At 36.5% G+C, this 22,713-nt stretch overlaps 1 protein-coding gene across 3 annotated transcripts in view; it reads left to right on the forward strand.

Moving 5' to 3' along the window:
* The first annotated feature begins 4,185 nt into the window (after positions 1-4,185).
* The window catches only part of aralar1 (calcium-binding mitochondrial carrier protein aralar1), a 56,373-nt gene continuing 37,845 nt past the window's right edge, over positions 4,186-22,713 (forward strand). The window contains exon 1 of one of the 3 annotated variants that reach the window (XM_089632522.1): positions 4,186-4,642. Coding sequence is in view for 2 of the 3 variants with exons in the window: in XM_089632520.1 (XP_089488646.1) it covers positions 4,585-4,638 (54 nt within the window). In the remaining variant the exon portion in view is untranslated. The remainder of the gene's footprint in view (positions 4,643-22,713) is intronic. The other 2 variants (XM_089632520.1, XM_089632521.1) reach the window with 2 other exon arrangements.

Below are 22,713 nucleotides of genomic sequence, written 5' to 3' on the forward strand. Positions count from 1 at the left end.
TAGGTTTATTACAACATGCAGTGTTGATTTATGCATGCAGTCAGCCAAGACTTCAGCAGCAGAAGGAGTTTAAACTAAACATTTTATGAGAGAATCCCAAGCTTATTTCATTTTATATGACTTCTATTATTGTATTATTCATATTACCTTCCTACATGTTTAGGTTTTTAGGTTTTACCTGACTACATATTAAGTATTTTCTAGCCATAACCACAAAATCGAGTTTAAATAATTCATTAGCGTAGTTTATTAAATCAAATGCACTTACATACAAATATTGCCTTAAATTTCGCGCATACTTTGTTTATAAAATTGTGATATGTTAATGTAACAAATGCTGAATAAATTGGTCAGTTTTAACTTTTTTGTACAAAGGCTGCCTTTTCAATTATCTTAATTTTAATAAACACATGGAAAACATTATCAACTCGCAAGCGCTAAAAGTACCCATTGGGTATGAAAATTTTGAATCTGTTGAGCACCGGCGTATCCAATTGGTAATCTGAAAACAATATATTTTTATTTATTATAATGGGGATTTTTACCCTCGGCATGCTACATTAGGTCGTGGGAACTCGTCTTTTCAAAGGTCAAGAATACGAGACTATTTATGGTTTTTGTGTTTAATTTATAGTTCCCCCTATCGTATAGTTCTACAAGTTCAAAGGTATTTATTATCAAACCAAATATTCTGATAAGCTTTCTTCCACATTGTTTCAGTACAGTAACAAACGGGTCTTTAATATTCCCTCACAAAACGTAATTTAGATAAAAATATCGTTTTTAATTTATCTGAATTATGTTAAGGGTTTTCTCACAATATATTTAGAAACTACACCGGTAGATAGCGTTATTTTCAATATTGTCGAATAAAACACATTATGCTTTTGAATATTGAGATGAATTATTGGTTTGCATCCGTACATAAGATAAATTGTTTTTTCTACCTATAAAGCTCAGGTCTTAGGCTAGCTTTAGACTTGTAAGTTTTTTCGTAAATTTACGACTTCCAGCCAATGGGCATATTGGATTTTCAAAATGCAATATGCCCATTGGCTAGAAGTCGTAAATTTACGAAATAACTTACAAGTCTAAAGCTAGCCTTAGAGAACGGCATGAAAACACACAATTTGATCGCAAAACTATCTATTTAGTAATCCTTCAATGTCATCTGTTTTGCGTTGGAATTTTTGAATTTTTCAATGTACTTATCACTTCTTTCGGCACATTTATCTAAACCAATGAAGTGGTGATAATTGCTAGATGTAAAAGATTTCTCATGTGCTTAATCCATGGTACATCAGCATTTCACAATACGTAATAATTGATGATGAGTTTGCAAATAGTTGTCAAGTGAGGGGTAGAGAAATCAGAGATGCCTGAGGAAGACATGGCATGATCAAGTGAACCAAATATTCGAGTCGGATATATGAGACGGATGTATGAATGTAAATAAAGCAAGATGTGTGTGCCGCAACAGAGTTGAGTGGTGATCTGCCCTCTGCCTGCCCCTATGGGAAAACCGGGTGACGGTTAGTTCGTTACTAATGAATACACACAAGAGTCCCATCACGAAGTTAGTGCACCTTACCCCCAGAAACTTGTTTATATTTTTTAAATGAGGAAACGGTAAAATGTACTGACAATATACCTATATTTTGTCAAATTCAACCACGGAAGAAAGAAAAAGGGAGCAACCGCACCCTATTTTACATTACATAAAACGTAACCTCCGAAGTTCATTTTACTTTGAGTCAGTATGTTACAAGCTCCATTTCTGTGCATCGCACAAATATGTCTGCTGTGAGATGAGTTAATTATTCTGAATTAATCAATTGATTATTCAATTATAATAATTTACTTTTATCTTTTCAATCTTCAATAATAAAATCACAATATTCAGAAAATAATTAATTGATCCAAATAAAGCCTGTGTTCAGTAATTTATTTTTACGAAACAGTCTGCAAAAAGTGTGTTGACCTATAAAGAACATTGATAAATTACTCATTAGATAAGTCATGTTTTGAAAAATATGCGCAAGTATAAAGGATTAGAAAAACGTCATAAGGATACGTAGTAATGATAGGCATAATCAAAACATTTTATATGAATAATTATATTTGGAGTAAAAATGTAGATGGCATTTTGGTCTTCGGTGAAATTTTTTTACAATTTCTAACAAAAAAATTCTCTAAAACACGGTCATGTGAGTGGTTTATTTACGATGGTCACCCAGTTGAATACCTGCCCCAACACCTACTGATTTTTTAAATGCTTTTAGGTGGACAAAAAAGTTACTGGAGACCAAAAGTTTATCTCAATTTTTTTTACTTGAAATAAACTCAAGAGTCTGGTGTGTCCTAATACGTCCTCTACATTATTTCGAACTTAATTCCTTCCCGTATAATTTAAAATGAAATATTATTTGATTGTCATTATAATCGAAATAAACACTATTCATTGACAGAGACCGTGATGTAAAAAAGTTTAAAGAAATCGCAGTAGGTGTTTTCAGCAAATATATTGTTTCATGAAAATAACGTAACGGTGATTTTTCAAAAATGTCGCTATACGAGATATCCAATTATAATTTTTTTATACAACCTTATAACCAAAATTATAATTTTTTCTTATTTTTTACTTTGGTTATTTAAAAAAAAGTTTGTAATTATATTACTTAGTGACTGACCGAAACTTGATTTTCAGTCGAAATCGAATTTCAGCTTATGTTCTAGGGTCGGTCGAATACGAAATCAAAATTATTTGTTTTTTATTGTTAAACATGTAAGTGTTCATTAGAGTTAGTCAAATAAAATGCACAATGAAATTTAAAACAAAAAACAATTTTTTGATTAAATTCGTTTGCGTTTGCACTTTTTGGTTGGTTGTTTGTTACGTAACAGTTATTTAATGTTGTCTATAATATATAAGCTTTAAAGGAATTCCAAAAGATCTTGGAACTACTAACTACAGTAAACAATAGCAGTACAAACTTATACGATCATTATCTTTGAATACGATACTAACAATGATGTTACAATATCTACATCGTAACATCATTGGTTACTAATAAAATATCATTATGTTCATTATTCTTTTCAGCAATCTTCCCAACATGCCTTCCATTGATATGCTTGGGGTAACTCCAAATGACCAGCTCAAGCACGGGGGTTCTGGAACTGGCAGTCCATATTCCCCTATCTTAACAAACGGAGTGCAATCTTTGGAGCACAGATGTCAGGTGGGAACACTGTCCATGTTCTACCGTTATACCAATGGAAGATGCTCCGAGGACCTAGAGTTGTTGATCCCTCCGGCACCAGTGCATTTTCGTGAAATACACGAAACACGTGCACTACATTTTTACACAATTGACTTTTTTGTCACATGAGATGTGACAAAAATGTTTATGGACCGATTATTTTGAGTTCACTAGCTCGGCTGTTGGACGAGTTGCTGGTCTCTGTACTTCCTCCCTCCTACAACATGGGTCTCCTCAAGTCTCGCATTCACCCCTTCCTCTCCTCAAAAAGACCCCCCACACAGCACCTCCAAAGATGTCATAGGCCCTGTGGAAAATTATTTACCTCAACGCGTCTTGTGGGAAGTTAAGGCAAAAAATATTAATTTTGTCAAAGGCTTTGTTTTAAATTACAAACTCTTTTAAATGACAGATTTCAGCTTCTTTTGAAATAATATCGAAGTTATTCTAGAGGCACGCGCACGCTCCCGAGTAAAGCCAAAAGTGATTCGACTGGAATCGATAGACATGCATTGACTAAATCCATCAATGCATTCATGTCATCACGAACGCAGGTTTCGGTTTCCGTAAATTTTTGGCCGTAACCGAAACCGCGGCCGTGGCCGAAGTCGAAACATCGGTTGGTTCATAGACATTCAAATTGGATTGGTCACTAATACATACAACGGAATTTTTCGAAATTAATCGGTATGTGACAGTGTTCAAATTAAATACTAATCATTTTTAAAAAGTTATCTGTAATTCATAAAAGAAAATAGATTAATTGTGTGATAATGCCATCGATAATAATAATCTTAAGATTTGACATTGGAATGGCCTGAATGGAGTTGTAAGATCGGTCAAAAAGATTAAAATGTGGGTGATTTATTTATGATTAAAATCAATGAAAAAATGTACGGTAACTCAACTACAATAAACAATGGGCAACAACATAAAGATTTTTATATACTTCGACATTCTGGATACTATAAACTTTACTTAATTTATTTTTAGAATAACGACAACGTTGCGTCGGCGCATTTACCTACCGGTGTAACATTTTGTAAATACATACGCCCATTCCCCGCGTTCGCAAAATCGCAATACGAGCAACGAATTTCCTGTACGAAAGTCGTGTGTTCCATCCGAGTGGCAGAAGTGGCGGTATTCTGACTTCTCGTTCAATTCGCGTCCGAGATACTTTGTGGTGGTAGCGCCGTTGTTCGTTCCACAATAATTTAGTGCATAATTCGTGATTCAAACGGTCTTTTCAACGTGATAAAGCTCGTTCAGGGGTGATTTAGTTATTTTAAGCCAGTGATTTTTGCCCAAAGGATTAGTGATGATTAACTCCACATTACTTGACCTACTGTTCACCAAAGCCAGCTGTCAAGAGGTGGGTAAGTTTATTGACAGTTTTACTAATTGCATCTGTCAATTCCTGTTAATTATATACCTACTATTAGTTCCTTAACTTCAATGACTTGGAATCTCTCAAAGTAGGTAATATTTCATAATCTAATGGCTGCTTTTCTTATGTCCAGGATATTATTTCGAGGTTTGATTCATGTCCTACGAACGCCCTTGACATTGCAAACCTTTTTACTTCAAAATAACTGACAGGTGGCACCAATGTTTTAGCCTTAATTTCCTTCCTTTTAAAAAAGGGTCCTGCTACCATTCGGCTTCAACGAACGATACCTATTCTTTAACTTTAAACTGATTTTACAAAATACAGTAATTATGTATAATTATTTTTTTCTTAAAACATGGTATTTGAAGATTCACTTTCCACATTTCTGTCGTTTCACTGCAACACGCGGAATGCGACAGTAGAAGTGAGTCGTTCGCGAACGAGTCGGCTCAGTGAACCGGATCTTTACACCGATCCGTAAGATCCGGTTCTCAAATCAGCCGCTCACTCGTTCGCGGATCGGTAGTGACTCACCCGTTCGGGAACGGTGAGCCGGTGACCCGGTGACCCGCTTCACTCGTTCGCGAACGAAGAGCCGGTGAGCCGGTGAGCCGGTGACCCGGTGACCCGCTTCAGTCGTTCGCGAACGGTGAGCCGGTGAGCAGGTGACCCGCCAGACCCGAAGAGCCGACTCACCCGTTCGCGAACGAAGATCCGCATACATCGTTCAACGGATCTCACGGCTCGCGGGTCACTACTGACGTACTGACCGGATTGACCATATATACGACATAATAATACTGGTATTCCCGCTTGCATAACATTTTAGTTGTTGTGTCGGCACTTATTTAGTTTATTATAACAGGAACAAGGAAGAGTTATATTATGTTCATGGTTTATTTTCAGTTAATCATTGATATCGAAATAATCGTAAAAAAGTAATGTTGGCATTGAGTACTTACATGAACGACGTTTAGCTATTATTCTCACACCGAAGTATTTTGTTTCACAACACAATTTTTATATTATTATTACACTTATTTATTTTCATTGTTCTATATTTTAATTCCATTCACCAATTGATTTTTTTAAACTTAATTTAAAGAAATTTTTTCAATAGTATTGATATAGATTATAGATTTTAATTTAAAAATAACACATCTGACAATTTTTGTGGCCGCAGAAAAATGATTCCAAATTTCACTCTTTTTTCTTGTGGAAATCATGGTAAATTTAAATTAAAGCTATTATAAAGTTCGTAATTATGTTTTCCGGGTAAAAAAACTGAAAAGCGATAAGAAACGTGATTCAACGATTACCGTACGATTGAAGTTTGACGTTTTGTACCAAAAACCTAACAAAACAAAAGATTTCTCGATTTCATTTTTTCATTCTAATAAAAGGGTATTCCAATAAAATTGGGAATCCCCTTTGAATGTAATCATAAATATACGATATATTGATCGATTTTTCTGGGCAAAAATTTTGTCTTCGAAATATATAATATTCCCAAAGAAGCAAAAATGTCGGAATGTTTCCTCACGATAGCAAGGTCCCATCTGACGAAGCGCAGTCCTGAGAAATGACCTTTAAAGCATTTATCTTTTCAGCTCATTCTTCCGGAGGGAGCTTTGTCAGACGCAACCTGTTATGAAAAATCATAAAACCCTAAAAATATTTTAAATGCAACTTTTATAAAAGAAAAATGAAATCTCATGGTTTCATGTTTAAATACTTTTATTTTATAAGCAATAATTAGTAGCCTAAAACACTCATCTACATTGAAAAATCTCCTGATACATGACGCCAACGGGACTTGAACCCGTGTCCTTTCGATTTCCGGTCGACAGCTCTGACCACTGAGCTATGGCGGCTTATCTCTTATCCGCGAAATAATTCAATATATACTAGTGTTTCAGGCTAATAATTATTGCTTATAAAATAATTGTTACCCTTTGTGCTATGCATAAAAAATCTTGTCTTAAACATTAGTTTACCAAAAAAATAATAATAAATACTTTTAATTTCACCAAAACATAAAAATAGCACATTGTATAATAAACGATCCAATTTGATTTCGGTCACAATGTACAACTAAAATAAATTTCACTAGCGAATCTTGTAATGGTTTCAACGTTCTATGGTCAAAACAAAGGAAAGAAGCCAGATAGATCTTCTTAACGGATTAATATTTTGCTCGTTTGATTTGGCTCTTCTCGCGGTTTATCAACCCTTCAATCTTAACGAATTAATATGTCACGTTGTGTCAATTTTTTGTTTCGACAGGGATTAATTCATTGAAGGATCATTTTAATTGGTTGTGGTAACTTTGGTTCTTTTTAGATGAGGCGTGTTACATTCTGTATGGTTTGAAAATAAGACAATGACCGACTACCCTGATTTTAACTACCTTTTCCTACCTTGTTTGCTCGCCCAAACGTTTCCGGTTGCTGCAGTTGACAATGTGCTAATATAATGAGACAATTAATTACAAATTAAGTACATGAAATTCACTATAGACAATTCAATTCAAGATGCACAAGATTCTAAGTTAATGATTTGACTATGGATTGTTAGTTTTGTGAGTTATTTCTATGAGTAGGTATTTTCGGGAATAGCTAGAGACAAAACATGTGTTGCTTTCGATTGGTCTCCGTCCAAATCCCACCCATCAACGTGACCAGCTCGAGAGCAGCCAAGTTGATGGTCCAATCCCAACACCTCCAGAAATGAATTGAATATCGCTCAGCGACAGATGAGATAATGACATGTTTTGCCTCCTGCCGGAGGGTGATGAAGGTGGAATGTGGGTCCTTGGTGGTAGCTGTTGATGTTGATGTTGATGATGAATGATGAAGATTCATCTTATACCGTTAGGTACAAGGAGCTGCTCTGGTCCGGTGGCATGATAGCCTGGTGTCAGGAACCATTTGGGTCACGTGGGTAGCGCGAGGTTTAGGTCGCGTCAACCTCCCCCAAATCGATGATGAGTTGAGCTTCGCCAGCATGCCGAAAATTAGGAGTCCACTCTACTAACCTCAAACATAAACATATACTGAAGTGGTTTGCATCAGCAACGTCAGGAGTTCGGGAGTCCCGTGAACACCCCTCTGGTTTACGCTCGTAAGGATAATGATGAATTCAGCTTCAGTTTGTTCGACTTCGCCTCTGCAGTCACGCTACTCCAAATAGCTCCTGGCTCCAGTCTATACAGCTTCTCGTTCCAGTAGAGGTAATGACACATATTTATCATATGTACAATACAGAACATACTCCAAGTCTTTCGTCCACACTCAAAATAGTCATGTCAATATTTAATTTGGATGAGGGCGTCCATCCGACATAACGAATGTTTCCTAGACGGGAGATTTTACCCCACTTCAAAGTCATGGTCATTCGCTCTATCGTTTGTTACCCTCCGTTCGCTTCAAATATCAAAGAATGGTAGAAATTGACATCCTCGACTTCCGGCGCTAAGGATCAGGGATACTGGAATCATCAGGTCGTGAATCTGAAATCATCCGATCTCCGTCAGCTCAAACGGTTTCAGTCGGAGTCAATTTCCAACCTAATTCTGGATGACTTCTCCTCCTATAGTGGGGTAAGTACTTATTGGATTTGACAGGAAGGACGTCAGAAATCGCCGAGACAACTTCATATTCGTCACGATCCCTTCGTTCTGTCAGCGAGAAAATCCTCCTCACACGCCAGCCAAGAATAGCATAGCCCTTATCCGCTTTGTTCCTTCGTCTACCAGCTAACTCAAGTAGGAAAGCCCACTAGCAATTTTCGTTCCCTTCGATCTGAACTCAGTGAAAGCGTCCTCTCACCAGCTGAAAATACTCGAAACAGAGGTCTATTCCGGGTGACTATCTAAGGCTGGTCCGCCAACACCTTCGACAGAAACCGGTGCTTGTACGGGAATAACTCAACCACACCAATAGCAGGGGAAAAAGCCGGCGCTGCTATACTAAAATAGACGTTATATCGGTATCCAGGGTTATCGACTTTGCTAACACAAGAGTCCCTATTAGGCAAGCCAAATTACAAATTTCGTTCCCTTCGCTTTTGTCGCTTTGGTAAGATAGGACAGCCTACGGAAAATTCGTATACTTCGTTCCCGTCAAACCCATGAAAAATTAAAATCTCGCTTGATAGAATAGGAATGCCAGACAGATGCACTCTCTCGGCGACTAGCCTCGATCCGCTGCGTTATTCCGATTCAAAAATGAATTAAAAGAGCGATGTTTGAATAAATTATATTTAATTAAATATATTTTATGAATTCCGTATAACCTAATCGTTAAATATTATTACTGGAGAATTATTAAATCATCTTAAATTGCAGAAAACAAAATTGTCTAGCTCATAAACAATGTCTATTGTTGAATGATCTTAAGCGGCTTCAGGGTAACCGCTCTTAGTCCTTTTGTAATCGCCAAGACCCGGTCACTTCAATGCATTAGGTGATTTATGGCCTCCCTTGCTAACAGGTCCGGACCTATAGTGCTCAAGTTAAATACCCTTACTTCAAAATACAATTGGATTATTCGGTTTACATTAAGGAAATAAGTGTTAATAATTAGATTATAATAGACTTACCGATACATCTTAGTGTCAACAATCCAAATAATTAAAAAAAACAAACACAGTCACATGCAGAAAACTCATGCTGTTAGAAAACCGCACCTTCTACACTAAATGATTTTAGCCGTGTTTGCGTCCCGACGATTAATTCTTGTTGACGCGCTTCTTAGTTTTTACTAACTCGACTATCTTAAAACGCTGACCGATCCTGATTATTCCTGACCGTCTCCCACCGTTTTCAAAACCTGTCTATCAAAACTGACTACCCGCCCGCGCTCCTTAACCACGACTATCGACTTGCTTCTTCCGCCCTTCAACGCTGACTGTCTTGAACCGCTTTTTCTAACCACGACTATCGACTTCCTCCTTCCGATCTTCAACGCTAACTGTCTCGACCGTCTCATCAACCACGACTATCGACTTCCTCCTTCCGATCTTCAACGCTGACTGTCTTGACCGTCTCCCCGCGCTTTCAAATCCAGACTCCCCCTCCCCAAACCAACCCCCCAAATCACCATATGCGATTTCTAATTTATGTTCTTTTGAATTCTGAATGCTTTTTGTTTTCAAAAGACAGAAATGCACTAAAGGAACACATCAATTATGGCCCTAGAACCTGTCACATTAATTTTAAATCGTTTCAAAACCAATAAATTGTTACTTCTCCAGTAGAATGTCTAATTCTTCGTTCAAAGGATGAAACTTGACTACCCCCAGTCCAGTGGCGTGTTGGCCCACCAGCATTTTAGCTCGGCTTACTATTATCAACCACCATCACGGAGGTCTCTGCCGATACAGTGCATGTTCCTTTTTTTTTTTCTCTACCCTAATAAATCTAAACACTTGTTTTAAAATCAGTTGTCCAACATCTGGTAATCTCCTATGTCGTGAGACCAACTGAAAATTTCTTTCCCACCATAATAAATCAACAATAAAAAAAAATTATCCCAGGGCGAGTCCATCACAGCTCCCTTCTGGAAAAATAATAGTGGGAGTAGATACGGAGATAAGCTATTGTCAGCTATTATTGTTCCATCAACTTAGCAGCAGAACACGTTTGAACTCGCCAATAATACTTTTTTTTTTCCAAACCTTCCTAGGTTTCACTTGCTCCCCACTGCCCTGTTCTTGTTGCTAAAATTGTTAAAATTCCTAATCCCTTTTACTTTTTATTTTATTTTTTTATATATATTTTTTTTCTACGAAAGATTTCCCAATCCGCCCCTGTCTCACTTGACGTTCTTATTTTTTTTTTTTTTCCTTGGCCGCACGCTATCAGTTAAACCTCTGGTAGGTCCGTTATGGGGCCCTTTTGTTAACTTTTTGTGTGTTCCTGCCGTTGTTAATTGTTTTATGACTGAGCATACAGTAACCGAGATCTTGAGAGTTATTTCGCATTTTTAAGCGTTGGGTAATTTGTTTTGATGTTTTAATTCATGTGAATAGGACTCCTTCTATATGAAAAATCTATTAATGTACCTATATGTTTTACGGTAATTCAGTTCCGTCTAATTAGAGTGGATAATCTCTTTACCAATTTATTTGATAAATTATTTCTCGTAAAACCGTGTGCCTTATTTCCTATTCCTCCTTACAGGACGCCTGATAATAATAATTATTATTATTGAATAATTTATATAGCGCCGCTTTCGTGAAAAGCTAACTCAAGGAACCTAATATTGTAGTAGCTACTAATATTTTGATAAGAGTTTTGTTGAACAACTATGTCGTATTATAGGAAAAAGAAGTGTGGAGGGGGAGGGGAAGGAAAAAGGGGTAAACTATACAAATGAAATCTCTTTCAAACTACGCTGTCTTACATTAGCCAAACAATAACGGTGAATGGTGATCAGAACTCAAACATTGACCTCAGCGTGTCTTAGGCTATACTCTAATAGCTGGCGACCCACTTCTCAAAGGTACCGTGACCTACCAGAACCCACCACGCCTGAAGGAAAACGAATTGAGACTTCCCAACACTTCCAGATACTGTTCCAGCGTATTCACTTCTGTGAACCTACTTTACTGTCTCTAAATGGGGAAAGTAATTGCATCCCATATCACGATGCTGACGCGAAAATGTGTCATGTAAGTTTCGTCTGATGAAGCCCTCCTTCCACGTGCTGTCAGACCTACACTTCACCTCTTAGAATCTGTTGTAATTAAGCCAAGATTGCGTTGGCTTACATCAGGTTCCAGGTCGACGCCATTGGAGTATTTGATAGAACTTTAACGGGTTTATTCCTACGGAATATCGCGCGAACATCTCTTCCACATAACCTTGCAGGAACCTCGCAGGTTACCTTCAGCTAGACGCCTTCAACAGCGAATTACGCTCTTTTCATCCCAGAGTCACTCATGTCTTCTCACCCTGTCTGTCATTCCCCTTTTCATTGCATAAAACCGCGAAAGAGTGAAGCTTTCAGTATGCCGCGCTGATCCGCTCAGTTCACGCTGGCGTCTTCGTCCACGCGATAGCGCAGGAAAAAAAACCATTTCTGCTTGCTAATATTTGTGTGATATTATTACAGCGAAACTATCTAATTCTCCAATTATGAAGTTTAATCGTTGGTCGAAAATCGGGACAGGGAAAGGTTTAGTAATGTTGATGACACTACCGAGGTAATTAATGTTGATTCGATGGGGAGTCTGAAAAGTATCAGGGAAACCCTAGGTATAAATATGTTTATATGTATACATATTTTTTTTTTTCACGAACCCTTTATTCATAATACGCAACTTTTATTGTTCACTGAATTTTTTCTAACATTTCAAGATAATATAAATCTGTTCCGTCGACCCACTTATAAATGGTCAAGTTCATAATAAGTGACGTAATAAGCTATTATTTGGTTTTGTCCCCCCCGGGAAGAGGCTCCGGTCTAGTAGTACAATACATCTTTGTTTAGATTTTACAACCGCCTTAACTTTCTCACCGTACGTATTATTGACTTTAAAATGTTTTGTTTAAATTGCACTCTCCCTTCAAAGTTGAACTTCAAAAAAAAACTGTTATCATAAGTGATTTTTTTTTGTTGTCCCTGGTTTTCTACCCCCAAAGTAACACGGGTATGTGCCTAGCATGGTGGTCGAAAAAATACTAAATGCATTTAATAAATAATTTCAATGAATAAGGAAACATAAAAAAAGGTTTTATCTGTTAATTCAGTCCTTATCGGAGGTTGGACATCAGCCTCTAGAATGAACTGGGTTTGTGTCTACTACTTGAAGAAACTATTTTCTCCCTCAACAATGTAATACCTTTAATAACTATGTCTTATCGGAGGTTGGATGACAATACAAAATTTTGTTTTACAATTTTATTTAAAATTTAAATAATCTAATTTATTCCCTACTGATAAATTCACGGATATTTTTATTACGGATACAATTTTATTTAAAATTTAAATAAACTAATTTATTCTCTGCTTATAATTCACAGATATTTTTATTTCGGATAATTTGCATTTAAAGCAAATAAACTAATGCGCTGGTTTAGGTCTACTACTGAAGGAACTATTTTCTCCCTCCACAATGTAATACCTTTAATAACTATGTCTTATCGGAGGTTGGATGACAATACAAAATTTTGTTTTACAATTTTATTTAAAATTTAAATAATCTAATTTATTCCCGACTGATAAATTCACGGATATTTTTATTACGGATATTTAGCATTTAAAGCAAATAAACTAATGCGCTGGTGTTAGGTCTACTACTGAAGGGACTATTTTCTCCCTCCACAATGTAATACCTTTACTCACTGTGTCCTATCGGAGGTTGGATAACATCATAAAATTTCGTTCGTATATTTTTATTTGGAATTTAAATAAACTGATTTTTACCCTACTGATAAATTCACGTATAGCTCAACTATTATTGTAGAAATTCACTACCTTCCGCAGTTTTGTATTTATAACACTGAACTGTTAGCCCTGGCTTTTAATATATTTTTTCCATTGTCTTGAACCAAACAGAATGTAAAACATTTTAATACCCCACCTCCTGGTCCAACGGCATCACTGTAATGGTTTCAACGTTCTATGGTCAAAACAAAGGAAAGAAGCCAGATAGATCTTCTTAACGGATTAATATTTTGCTCGTTTGATTTGGCTCTTCTCGCGGTTTATCAACCCTTCAATCTTAACGAATTAATATGTCACGTTGTGTCAATTTTTTGTTTCGACAGGGATTAATTCATTGAAGGATCATTTTAATTGGTTGTGGTAACTTTGGTTCTTTTTAGATGAGGCGTGTTACATTCTGTATGGTTTGAAAATAAGACAATGACCGACTACCCTGATTTTAACTACCTTTTCCTACCTTGTTTGCTCGCCCAAACGTTTCCGGTTGCTGCAGTTGACAATGTGCTAATATAATGAGACAATTAATTACAAATTAAGTACATGAAATTCACTATAGACAATTCAATTCAAGATGCACAAGATTCTAAGTTAATGATTTGACTATGGATTGTTAGTTTTGTGAGTTATTTCTATGAGTAGGTATTTTCGGGAATAGCTAGAGACAAAACATGTGTTGCTTTCGATTGGTCTCCGTCCAAATCCCACCCATCAACGTGACCAGCTCGAGAGCAGCCAAGTTGATGGTCCAATCCCAACACCTCCAGAAATGAATTGAATATCGCTCAGCGACAGATGAGATAATGACATGTTTTGCCTCCTGCCGGAGGGTGATGAAGGTGGAATGTGGGTCCTTGGTGGTAGCTGTTGATGTTGATGTTGATGATGAATGATGAAGATTCATCTTATACCGTTAGGTACAAGGAGCTGCTCTGGTCCGGTGGCATGATAGCCTGGTGTCAGGAACCATTTGGGTCACGTGGGTAGCGCGAGGTTTAGGTCGCGTCAACCTCCCCCAAATCGATGATGAGTTGAGCTTCGCCAGCATGCCGAAAATTAGGAGTCCACTCTACTAACCTCAAACATAAACATATACTGAAGTGGTTTGCATCAGCAACGTCAGGAGTTCGGGAGTCCCGTGAACACCCCTCTGGTTTACGCTCGTAAGGATAATGATGAATTCAGCTTCAGTTTGTTCGACTTCGCCTCTGCAGTCACGCTACTCCAAATAGCTCCTGGCTCCAGTCTATACAGCTTCTCGTTCCAGTAGAGGTAATGACACATATTTATCATATGTACAATACAGAACATACTCCAAGTCTTTCGTCCACACTCAAAATAGTCATGTCAATATTTAATTTGGATGAGGGCGTCCATCCGACATAACGAATGTTTCCTAGACGGGAGATTTTACCCCACTTCAAAGTCATGGTCATTCGCTCTATCGTTTGTTACCCTCCGTTCGCTTCAAATATCAAAGAATGGTAGAAATTGACATCCTCGACTTCCGGCGCTAAGGATCAGGGATACTGGAATCATCAGGTCGTGAATCTGAAATCATCCGATCTCCGTCAGCTCAAACGGTTTCAGTCGGAGTCAATTTCCAACCTAATTCTGGATGACTTCTCCTCCTATAGTGGGGTAAGTACTTATTGGATTTGACAGGAAGGACGTCAGAAATCGCCGAGACAACTTCATATTCGTCACGATCCCTTCGTTCTGTCAGCGAGAAAATCCTCCTCACACGCCAGCCAAGAATAGCATAGCCCTTATCCGCTTTGTTCCTTCGTCTACCAGCTAACTCAAGTAGGAAAGCCCACTAGCAATTTTCGTTCCCTTCGATCTGAACTCAGTGAAAGCGTCCTCTCACCAGCTGAAAATACTCGAAACAGAGGTCTATTCCGGGTGACTATCTAAGGCTGGTCCGCCAACACCTTCGACAGAAACCGGTGCTTGTACGGGAATAACTCAACCACACCAATAGCAGGGGAAAAAGCCGGCGCTGCTATACTAAAATAGACGTTATATCGGTATCCAGGGTTATCGACTTTGCTAACACAAGAGTCCCTATTAGGCAAGCCAAATTACAAATTTCGTTCCCTTCGCTTTTGTCGCTTTGGTAAGATAGGACAGCCTACGGAAAATTCGTATACTTCGTTCCCGTCAAACCCATGAAAAATTAAAATCTCGCTTGATAGAATAGGAATGCCAGACAGATGCACTCTCTCGGCGACTAGCCTCGATCCGCTGCGTTATTCCGATTCAAAAATGAATTAAAAGAGCGATGTTTGAATAAATTATATTTAATTAAATATATTTTATGAATTCCGTATAACCTAATCGTTAAATATTATTACTGGAGAATTATTAAATCATCTTAAATTGCAGAAAACAAAATTGTCTAGCTCATAAACAATGTCTATTGTTGAATGATCTTAAGCGGCTTCAGGGTAACCGCTCTTAGTCCTTTTGTAATCGCCAAGACCCGGTCACTTCAATGCATTAGGTGATTTATGGCCTCCCTTGCTAACAGGTCCGGACCTATAGTGCTCAAGTTAAATACCCTTACTTCAAAATACAATTGGATTATTCGGTTTACATTAAGGAAATAAGTGTTAATAATTAGATTATAATAGACTTACCGATACATCTTAGTGTCAACAATCCAAATAATTAAAAAAAACAAACACAGTCACATGCAGAAAACTCATGCTGTTAGAAAACCGCACCTTCTACACTAAATGATTTTAGCCGTGTTTGCGTCCCGACGATTAATTCTTGTTGACGCGCTTCTTAGTTTTTACTAACTCGACTATCTTAAAACGCTGACCGATCCTGATTATTCCTGACCGTCTCCCACCGTTTTCAAAACCTGTCTATCAAAACTGACTACCCGCCCGCGCTCCTTAACCACGACTATCGACTTGCTTCTTCCGCCCTTCAACGCTGACTGTCTTGAACCGCTTTTTCTAACCACGACTATCGACTTCCTCCTTCCGATCTTCAACGCTAACTGTCTCGACCGTCTCATCAACCACGACTATCGACTTCCTCCTTCCGATCTTCAACGCTGACTGTCTTGACCGTCTCCCCGCGCTTTCAAATCCAGACTCCCCCTCCCCAAACCAACCCCCCAAATCACCATATGCGATTTCTAATTTATGTTCTTTTGAATTCTGAATGCTTTTTGTTTTCAAAAGACAGAAATGCACTAAAGGAACACATCAATTATGGCCCTAGAACCTGTCACATTAATTTTAAATCGTTTCAAAACCAATAAATTGTTACTTCTCCAGTAGAATGTCTAATTCTTCGTTCAAAGGATGAAACTTGACTACCCCCAGTCCAGTGGCGTGTTGGCCCACCAGCATTTTAGCTCGGCTTACTATTATCAACCACCATCACGGAGGTCTCTGCCGATACAGTGCATGTTCCTTTTTTTTTTTCTCTACCCTAATAAATCTAAACACTTGTTTTAAAATCAGTTGTCCAACATCTGGTAATCTCCTATGTCGTGAGACCAACTGAAAATTTCTTTCCCACCATAATAAATCAACAATAAAAAAAAATTATCCCAGGGCGAGTCCATCACAATCTTAAACATCTTAGGACACTGTAGAGTGTAGAACACATGTCGATTTCAATATCTGTACCATTGTATAATATCGACGACTACACGTATGTATTCTTTTATCGCGAAGAACTTTATTTTTATTTTATTTATGGAGGGAGGGGGGGGGGTTCAATCGAGCCGGTTCACTGAAGCGGATCTTTCAGGTGAACGGGACCCAGTGAACCGGCTCCCTCAACTGAGCCGCTTCGCCCATCTCTATGCGACAGTTGTTCAAATAGACAAATAGTGCCTACTTACCTAGATAAATAATCAAAAATAAATAGTTATAGTAGAAAGTAAAAAATATTTTCCAATTTTCGAAGCACAATCTGTAATTTGAAACGGGGTAAAATCTTTGATTTTGTAAATAACAGTAAAATATTTTGAAATATTCGTGCACCGATGAACATTGTTATTGTAAAATATATTATTTGCTTACTGAACGTTATCACGTTATTATTCAGAAATTAGGTCAATCCGATTTATTTTCCATTGCACTCTACACGATGCAAGGGGTTGTAAATCTATCAGAACCAATATTTTCACATGAAAAAATTGTTTTGGCTTTAATTTATTGTTTGTTATAATTAATAGTTGTTTCATTAGGAGTTTCCATGGCGTTTTGGTCATTTTACTGTTTTAGGAGGTTGCGGGTTCGATTCCCATGCATGTTGTCAAGGTTTTTTGAAATTGATGAATTTTACCAAAAAATGCTGATTCTATTCTCATGGTTTTTATCTTAAAATAAATGCAATATAATCGAATGTACATGTAGAATGGAAAAAAAAACATTTGTACAAACGTTATTTGATTATATTTCTCCCGTAATACTGAGGTATAATAGCAGGATTTGTCCAAGTACGTAAGAAGTATCTAAGTACATAATCCCCCATTCTGATTCGCATAATATATTGTGTAGGTACCTACCTCTTTATCACTACAGGCAAACAAGAAGCTAAATGCCGCAATGAATCAATACCGCAATGGGTCTTCACCCTTTAGTTGAATTTTAAAGAAAGCACTCCCATTTATATTTATTTTGCGGCCATAAAAGACGCAATTTCTTCCTACGTTCGATTTTTCAAATAAAATAGTGTCGCAATATTATTTGAATTTTCCGTTTCCATGGCGACCCTGGACTTACGCTCCCGCGTCCGTGAACCGAGTTATTTGCGGTATCCGGGAATCTCATCGTTTACATAATAAAGCGCGGAAAGTAATGTCGTGGCGAATCTCAATATTTTTAGCTACAGCTGACCGGCCGTTTCGGGATTTGGATTATCTCACTTGGCGAAAAATAGCTTGGCGCGAAAGTGAGAGTTTGTCACGTCGACGTAAAGAGCACACAAAGACTTGTGAATTCAATTTGTTGTGAAAAACTTGGAATAACTGCTGTTTTATTGTTGATGCAAATTCAATATAATCGATAGATAAGTAGATTCAACAAGCCTTACCTAGAAAATTGCTTCGTCTATCTTTCACGAGTACATAAATATACCTACATATAATATTATGTAGGTAAAGTTTATCATTAATTTTCCGGTCCTCACTGCTCGTGGATACAAGTAACGAAGTAACTGCTGCAAGTCTCGTGATAACCTTGCAAAACGATACCAACGACTGATAACACGCCAGTCACCTCGCATCAGAAATATACTCTGCTATTTTGCAGTTCTATGCTAAAAAGGGCTAGAATTACCTTGGTTTATTATAAATATTGCATTATAATATCACTTTTGCTTTTTCCAATTCACTCGGTTTTTTTCGAGCAAGGAGCAACATTTTCAGATGACGATCGTGACGTTCCAAATAATATATATATGACACCAATCACTCCAGTGGTTTACTTGAGTGGTTTATTTACCTACTTATTTTTTTAAATTCTGTGTCTTAAATATGTATCATTTTGGCACCTAGCCGGGCCCCCTCCGGCATTGTACTCTGGAAAATTTGATGTAGGTACTAGTTTTCGAGTCCTGTGTCCTCAATGTGTACTATTTTCATAGCATCCCCAAAATTGACATATTATGCCAAGGAACTTATTCCTATTGGGGCATCCTATGTGAAGTTAATGTTAAAAAATAAAATAAAAATCGGTCCCTGGCCGGGGCCCTTACCCTAAGGTTGGAACCCTAGGCCTTCTAGGGCTTCTCGGGCGTCTTCTCTATAAACGTATTTTTCCTTTATTTTCTTTCGATCACCTGCACCTGCACCATGCCTTGATAATATATAATGACGAAATGCAAAAATATTATCATTTTTATGAACATGTGTTCCGCATCGCGATTATACATTCCTCTTTTACTAAAAGTTTAACATGAAAATTATCAATTCATTCCTTAAGAATTTCTTAATAAATTAGCAAAATTTTATATCAGTCAGTTTTCTCCGTGTGCCACACAATGATGTTCCTCTAATTCCTCGGAAAATAGAGTCTAACAGGCGTATAATTTTATTTGGATATGTGGGTGGGCATTTTCACCAAAGTTTGTACATTGCGTTTTTGTCATGTCCCAAATTTTTTAATGTTTTTTTCATAATAACGTATTATAGAATATTGGAAAAATGTATATTTTTAACACGTTGGAACTCAGTTGATTTTTTTTAGGAAAAATGTACAACATAAAAATACCTGTATTGTATGATTTGGTTACGAAAAATACCTTATCAGTTTGTTACTATCAAGCCATGCAGTACACTGATGTCCCTAGCGAAATTATCTAAATAAATACATTATGCCAAATATGAATAATTATTATCTTAATTAGTTGAGATAACCAAATGCTGCCATCATAAGGACTGGATAAAACTGGATATTCCGAAATTGCCTGGCGTGACTTTTTGTGTGATACTGTGATAGCTTTGGTAGTGTTGCGATTACCCAATGACTAAATAATATTCAATGCGATTACCCAATAAGGTGTACATTGTCATTATAAAATTAAGCAGATGAATTAAGATTGGAATTGGTAGCAGTAGTATTATTTTGAATACATAGAAACTAGCACTTCAAAACCACGGAAGTCCACTTTTTGGTGTAGATTTTTTTCCGTATTTCATTACGTTAGTAATAAGTCTATAAATAGTATAAGATAAATTCGCTATCCGCGTCTGTCTGTTTGTGCGCTTAATTCTTCTAAAGTACGCAACGGATTTTGGTAGGGTTTTCTCTATCAATTAGAAAAATTCTTCTGGAAAGTTAACATATACAATACATGCATATTATATTTTTAGAAAGTAGAGAAAAGTCGATGTTTTATAATCAAGTCGTAAAAATATATTTTCGGACACTACATTGTTAACGTTGGCTAAATCTTATGAGATACATCAAAATGATGTACTACGGAATTATATTATATCAAAAAGGCCTACAGAAAAGTCCGCGATGGTATATGTCTATGTAATAAGACTAATAAGGATAACCCCAGCAAAGCCGGGTGTATGTCAGCTAGTAAACAATAAATTAACTTATTTTTTTATAATAATAAACTAATGTTTATAAAACAAGGTTTTTTATGCATAGCACGAAGGATAACAAATTATTATTAGCAATAATTTGTAATAAATTAACTGATTTAACTTGTTACAAAACCATTGAGGTCCAATTTACTTGAATGCATAAACGACGGATGTCCCTTTTACAAGGTTTATGCTCTAAGAAAAATTCTAATTCAAAGATTATCCATAAAAAGAGTTCAATATACGTTGATTATGCTCTTAACAATTTTGCTGTAATACAAGTATTAATTGGAGGCTAATAGCTAAGGCGCATTTGTCAAATACGTTAAGTTCTTAAATAAATTCTTAACTCATTAAATTCTTCTTAAATATTATCAAACTATAAATAGGAATCAAATAATCTTTTTATTAATGTGAGACCGCACAAGAATCCCAACTGTTCCCAGCCGTCTGTAGCCAATGAGACTATGGCATCCCCAATTGGGGTACGTTGTTGGCTGAAGGTAGTGAGGAGGGGAAGAGGAAGGTGGGAAAGTACCTGGCTATTCAGATCTGTTCACGAAACACGGCCAAAGCCATTTCAAGTCACGGTTCATTTCTGAATGGTGGTCTTGCACCAGGGCGATACTGAGAGTTTCTTCCACTCTGGAACGTGCCGTAAATATACTATATATTATTTTAATTGTGTAATTTGTGAAATAACACCAATTAATCAAATTAAATTTACTTGCGCACTCCGGGATTCGAACCCGAGTTTGAACCCGAGACTTCCGGCTTGCTTGTCTTTCCCACTAATGCGCAGCCTGTGCGTGGGAAATATAGTTAAATACATTATATAATTGTACCTAGAAAGAAACAAACTGTGGGCATATAAAACAAAAACAAGATTACAAATTTTCTAAACGGCTTGTATAAAAAGTGTTTACAAAAGTGTATAGTTTGTGAGAAACATAAAGTGATACAAATTTAATAAAAAGAGTTTCAACTGCTGTATTGAAAAGCCATAATTTTAACTTTTTTAAATATCGAGAAAATTTAGTAATCACTTGAATATTTTTCGGTAAAAGATTGAAAGTACGAGGTTCAATGAAACTGCAGTGTTTGCATTTGTTTGCTATTCGTTTGGGGAGTATAAAATATATTATTATTTCTAATGTTGATTCTGTTTTTATTTATTTTTGTTTTTAAAGATATTTTTCATAGTTTGCAAATTAAATAGTTTACGGAGACAGAATAATTTAGATTCTTTGTATAACTCATCTGTGGAAAATGTTTTTTTCCGATTATACATAACTTTGATAATATAATTTTTAGTTATTTGTAAAGGTTTTATATGTGCATGAAGCGCACCACCCCATCCTATTATTCTTTATATGAGTGAAGATATTGTACCAAAGAAAAATAAATAATTTTCAGTTTGTCAATATTGAGTAAAATATTTCTGTAAAATTTGTACGTAAGATATTTTTACAGACGGTATTATTAACTTGTGATTGCCAATATAATTTTATATTAATATATATACCCAAATATTTGATCTTTTCAACTTTTCCAAGTTTAAAGCAATATGAGCATATTTCTTGATTACAGTAAGCATATTTCATATAGATTCCATGAAATATGTCAGGTAAAATCCAAATTAATGGTTAGTTTATCACCAAATTCTATCTATCTATTTAAGAGTGTTCCGGTGTGGCTTACGAGTTTGTTTTTTTTTATACAAATCTACATTTTATTTCGAGATTGATGAAATTTTCACACTTGACCTTCAAATTCAGAGGAAGGTCACTGTTTACATGAGATTTCGAAAACTCCCTTTTTACCACCCCTTAAAGTTATTATTATTCTTTATTTTGGCTTTCCCTCAAAGTTTAATAAAGCCCGGATAACGTAACGCACTAAGATACTTTGGACAAGCGATAAAGTAGGTACCTACCTATAATCAGAAAATGGTTTTTAATTACAATAGTTCTATTGTAAATGTGTATTTCTTTCGTTTATTTTTTTGACAGATGTCGTGATTTTTACTAGACTAGTTGATCTAGCATCCTCCAGTAGAGAAGTGAAGGCTTCTGTCCAAGCTATGCCACTCGATCCAGAGTTTTCTTCTTTTCTGTGAGGAATTTTCCGAAGAACTCTTTCAGGATCCAAAGAAGAAATTTCTGATGCTCTTAATCCGACTGCCAAATTTACGGGTGTCTATTCTAGTGCTACGTATAAACAGGACAAGTCGCGAATTATGTGAACATATCTTCGGAAATTAGCTATTTGTCAGTACTCCCCTATTTCTCATATTCCGATGAACTCCATATCTCTTTTTTTACCTAAAATAATATTGATTAATGAGTATCAGTTGGGGACAGCAGCAGATACCAGATTCTAATTACGATTTGTAACTAATTAGTCCCACATGCACATCTGTGACGCGTCCAATTCGTCATTTGCTTAATTTGTTTTTCTCACACGATGTTTGTAACTGTCATACGCATTGACGTCATTTACGTGAACACATTGCTAATTCCAAGAGAGGAGTAC

The sequence above is a fragment of the Hesperophylax consimilis genome, chromosome 6 (genome assembly GCF_061612785.1).
Source record: "Hesperophylax consimilis isolate HC1 chromosome 6, BYU_Hcon_1.0, whole genome shotgun sequence".
NCBI lineage: Eukaryota > Metazoa > Arthropoda > Insecta > Trichoptera > Limnephilidae > Hesperophylax > Hesperophylax consimilis.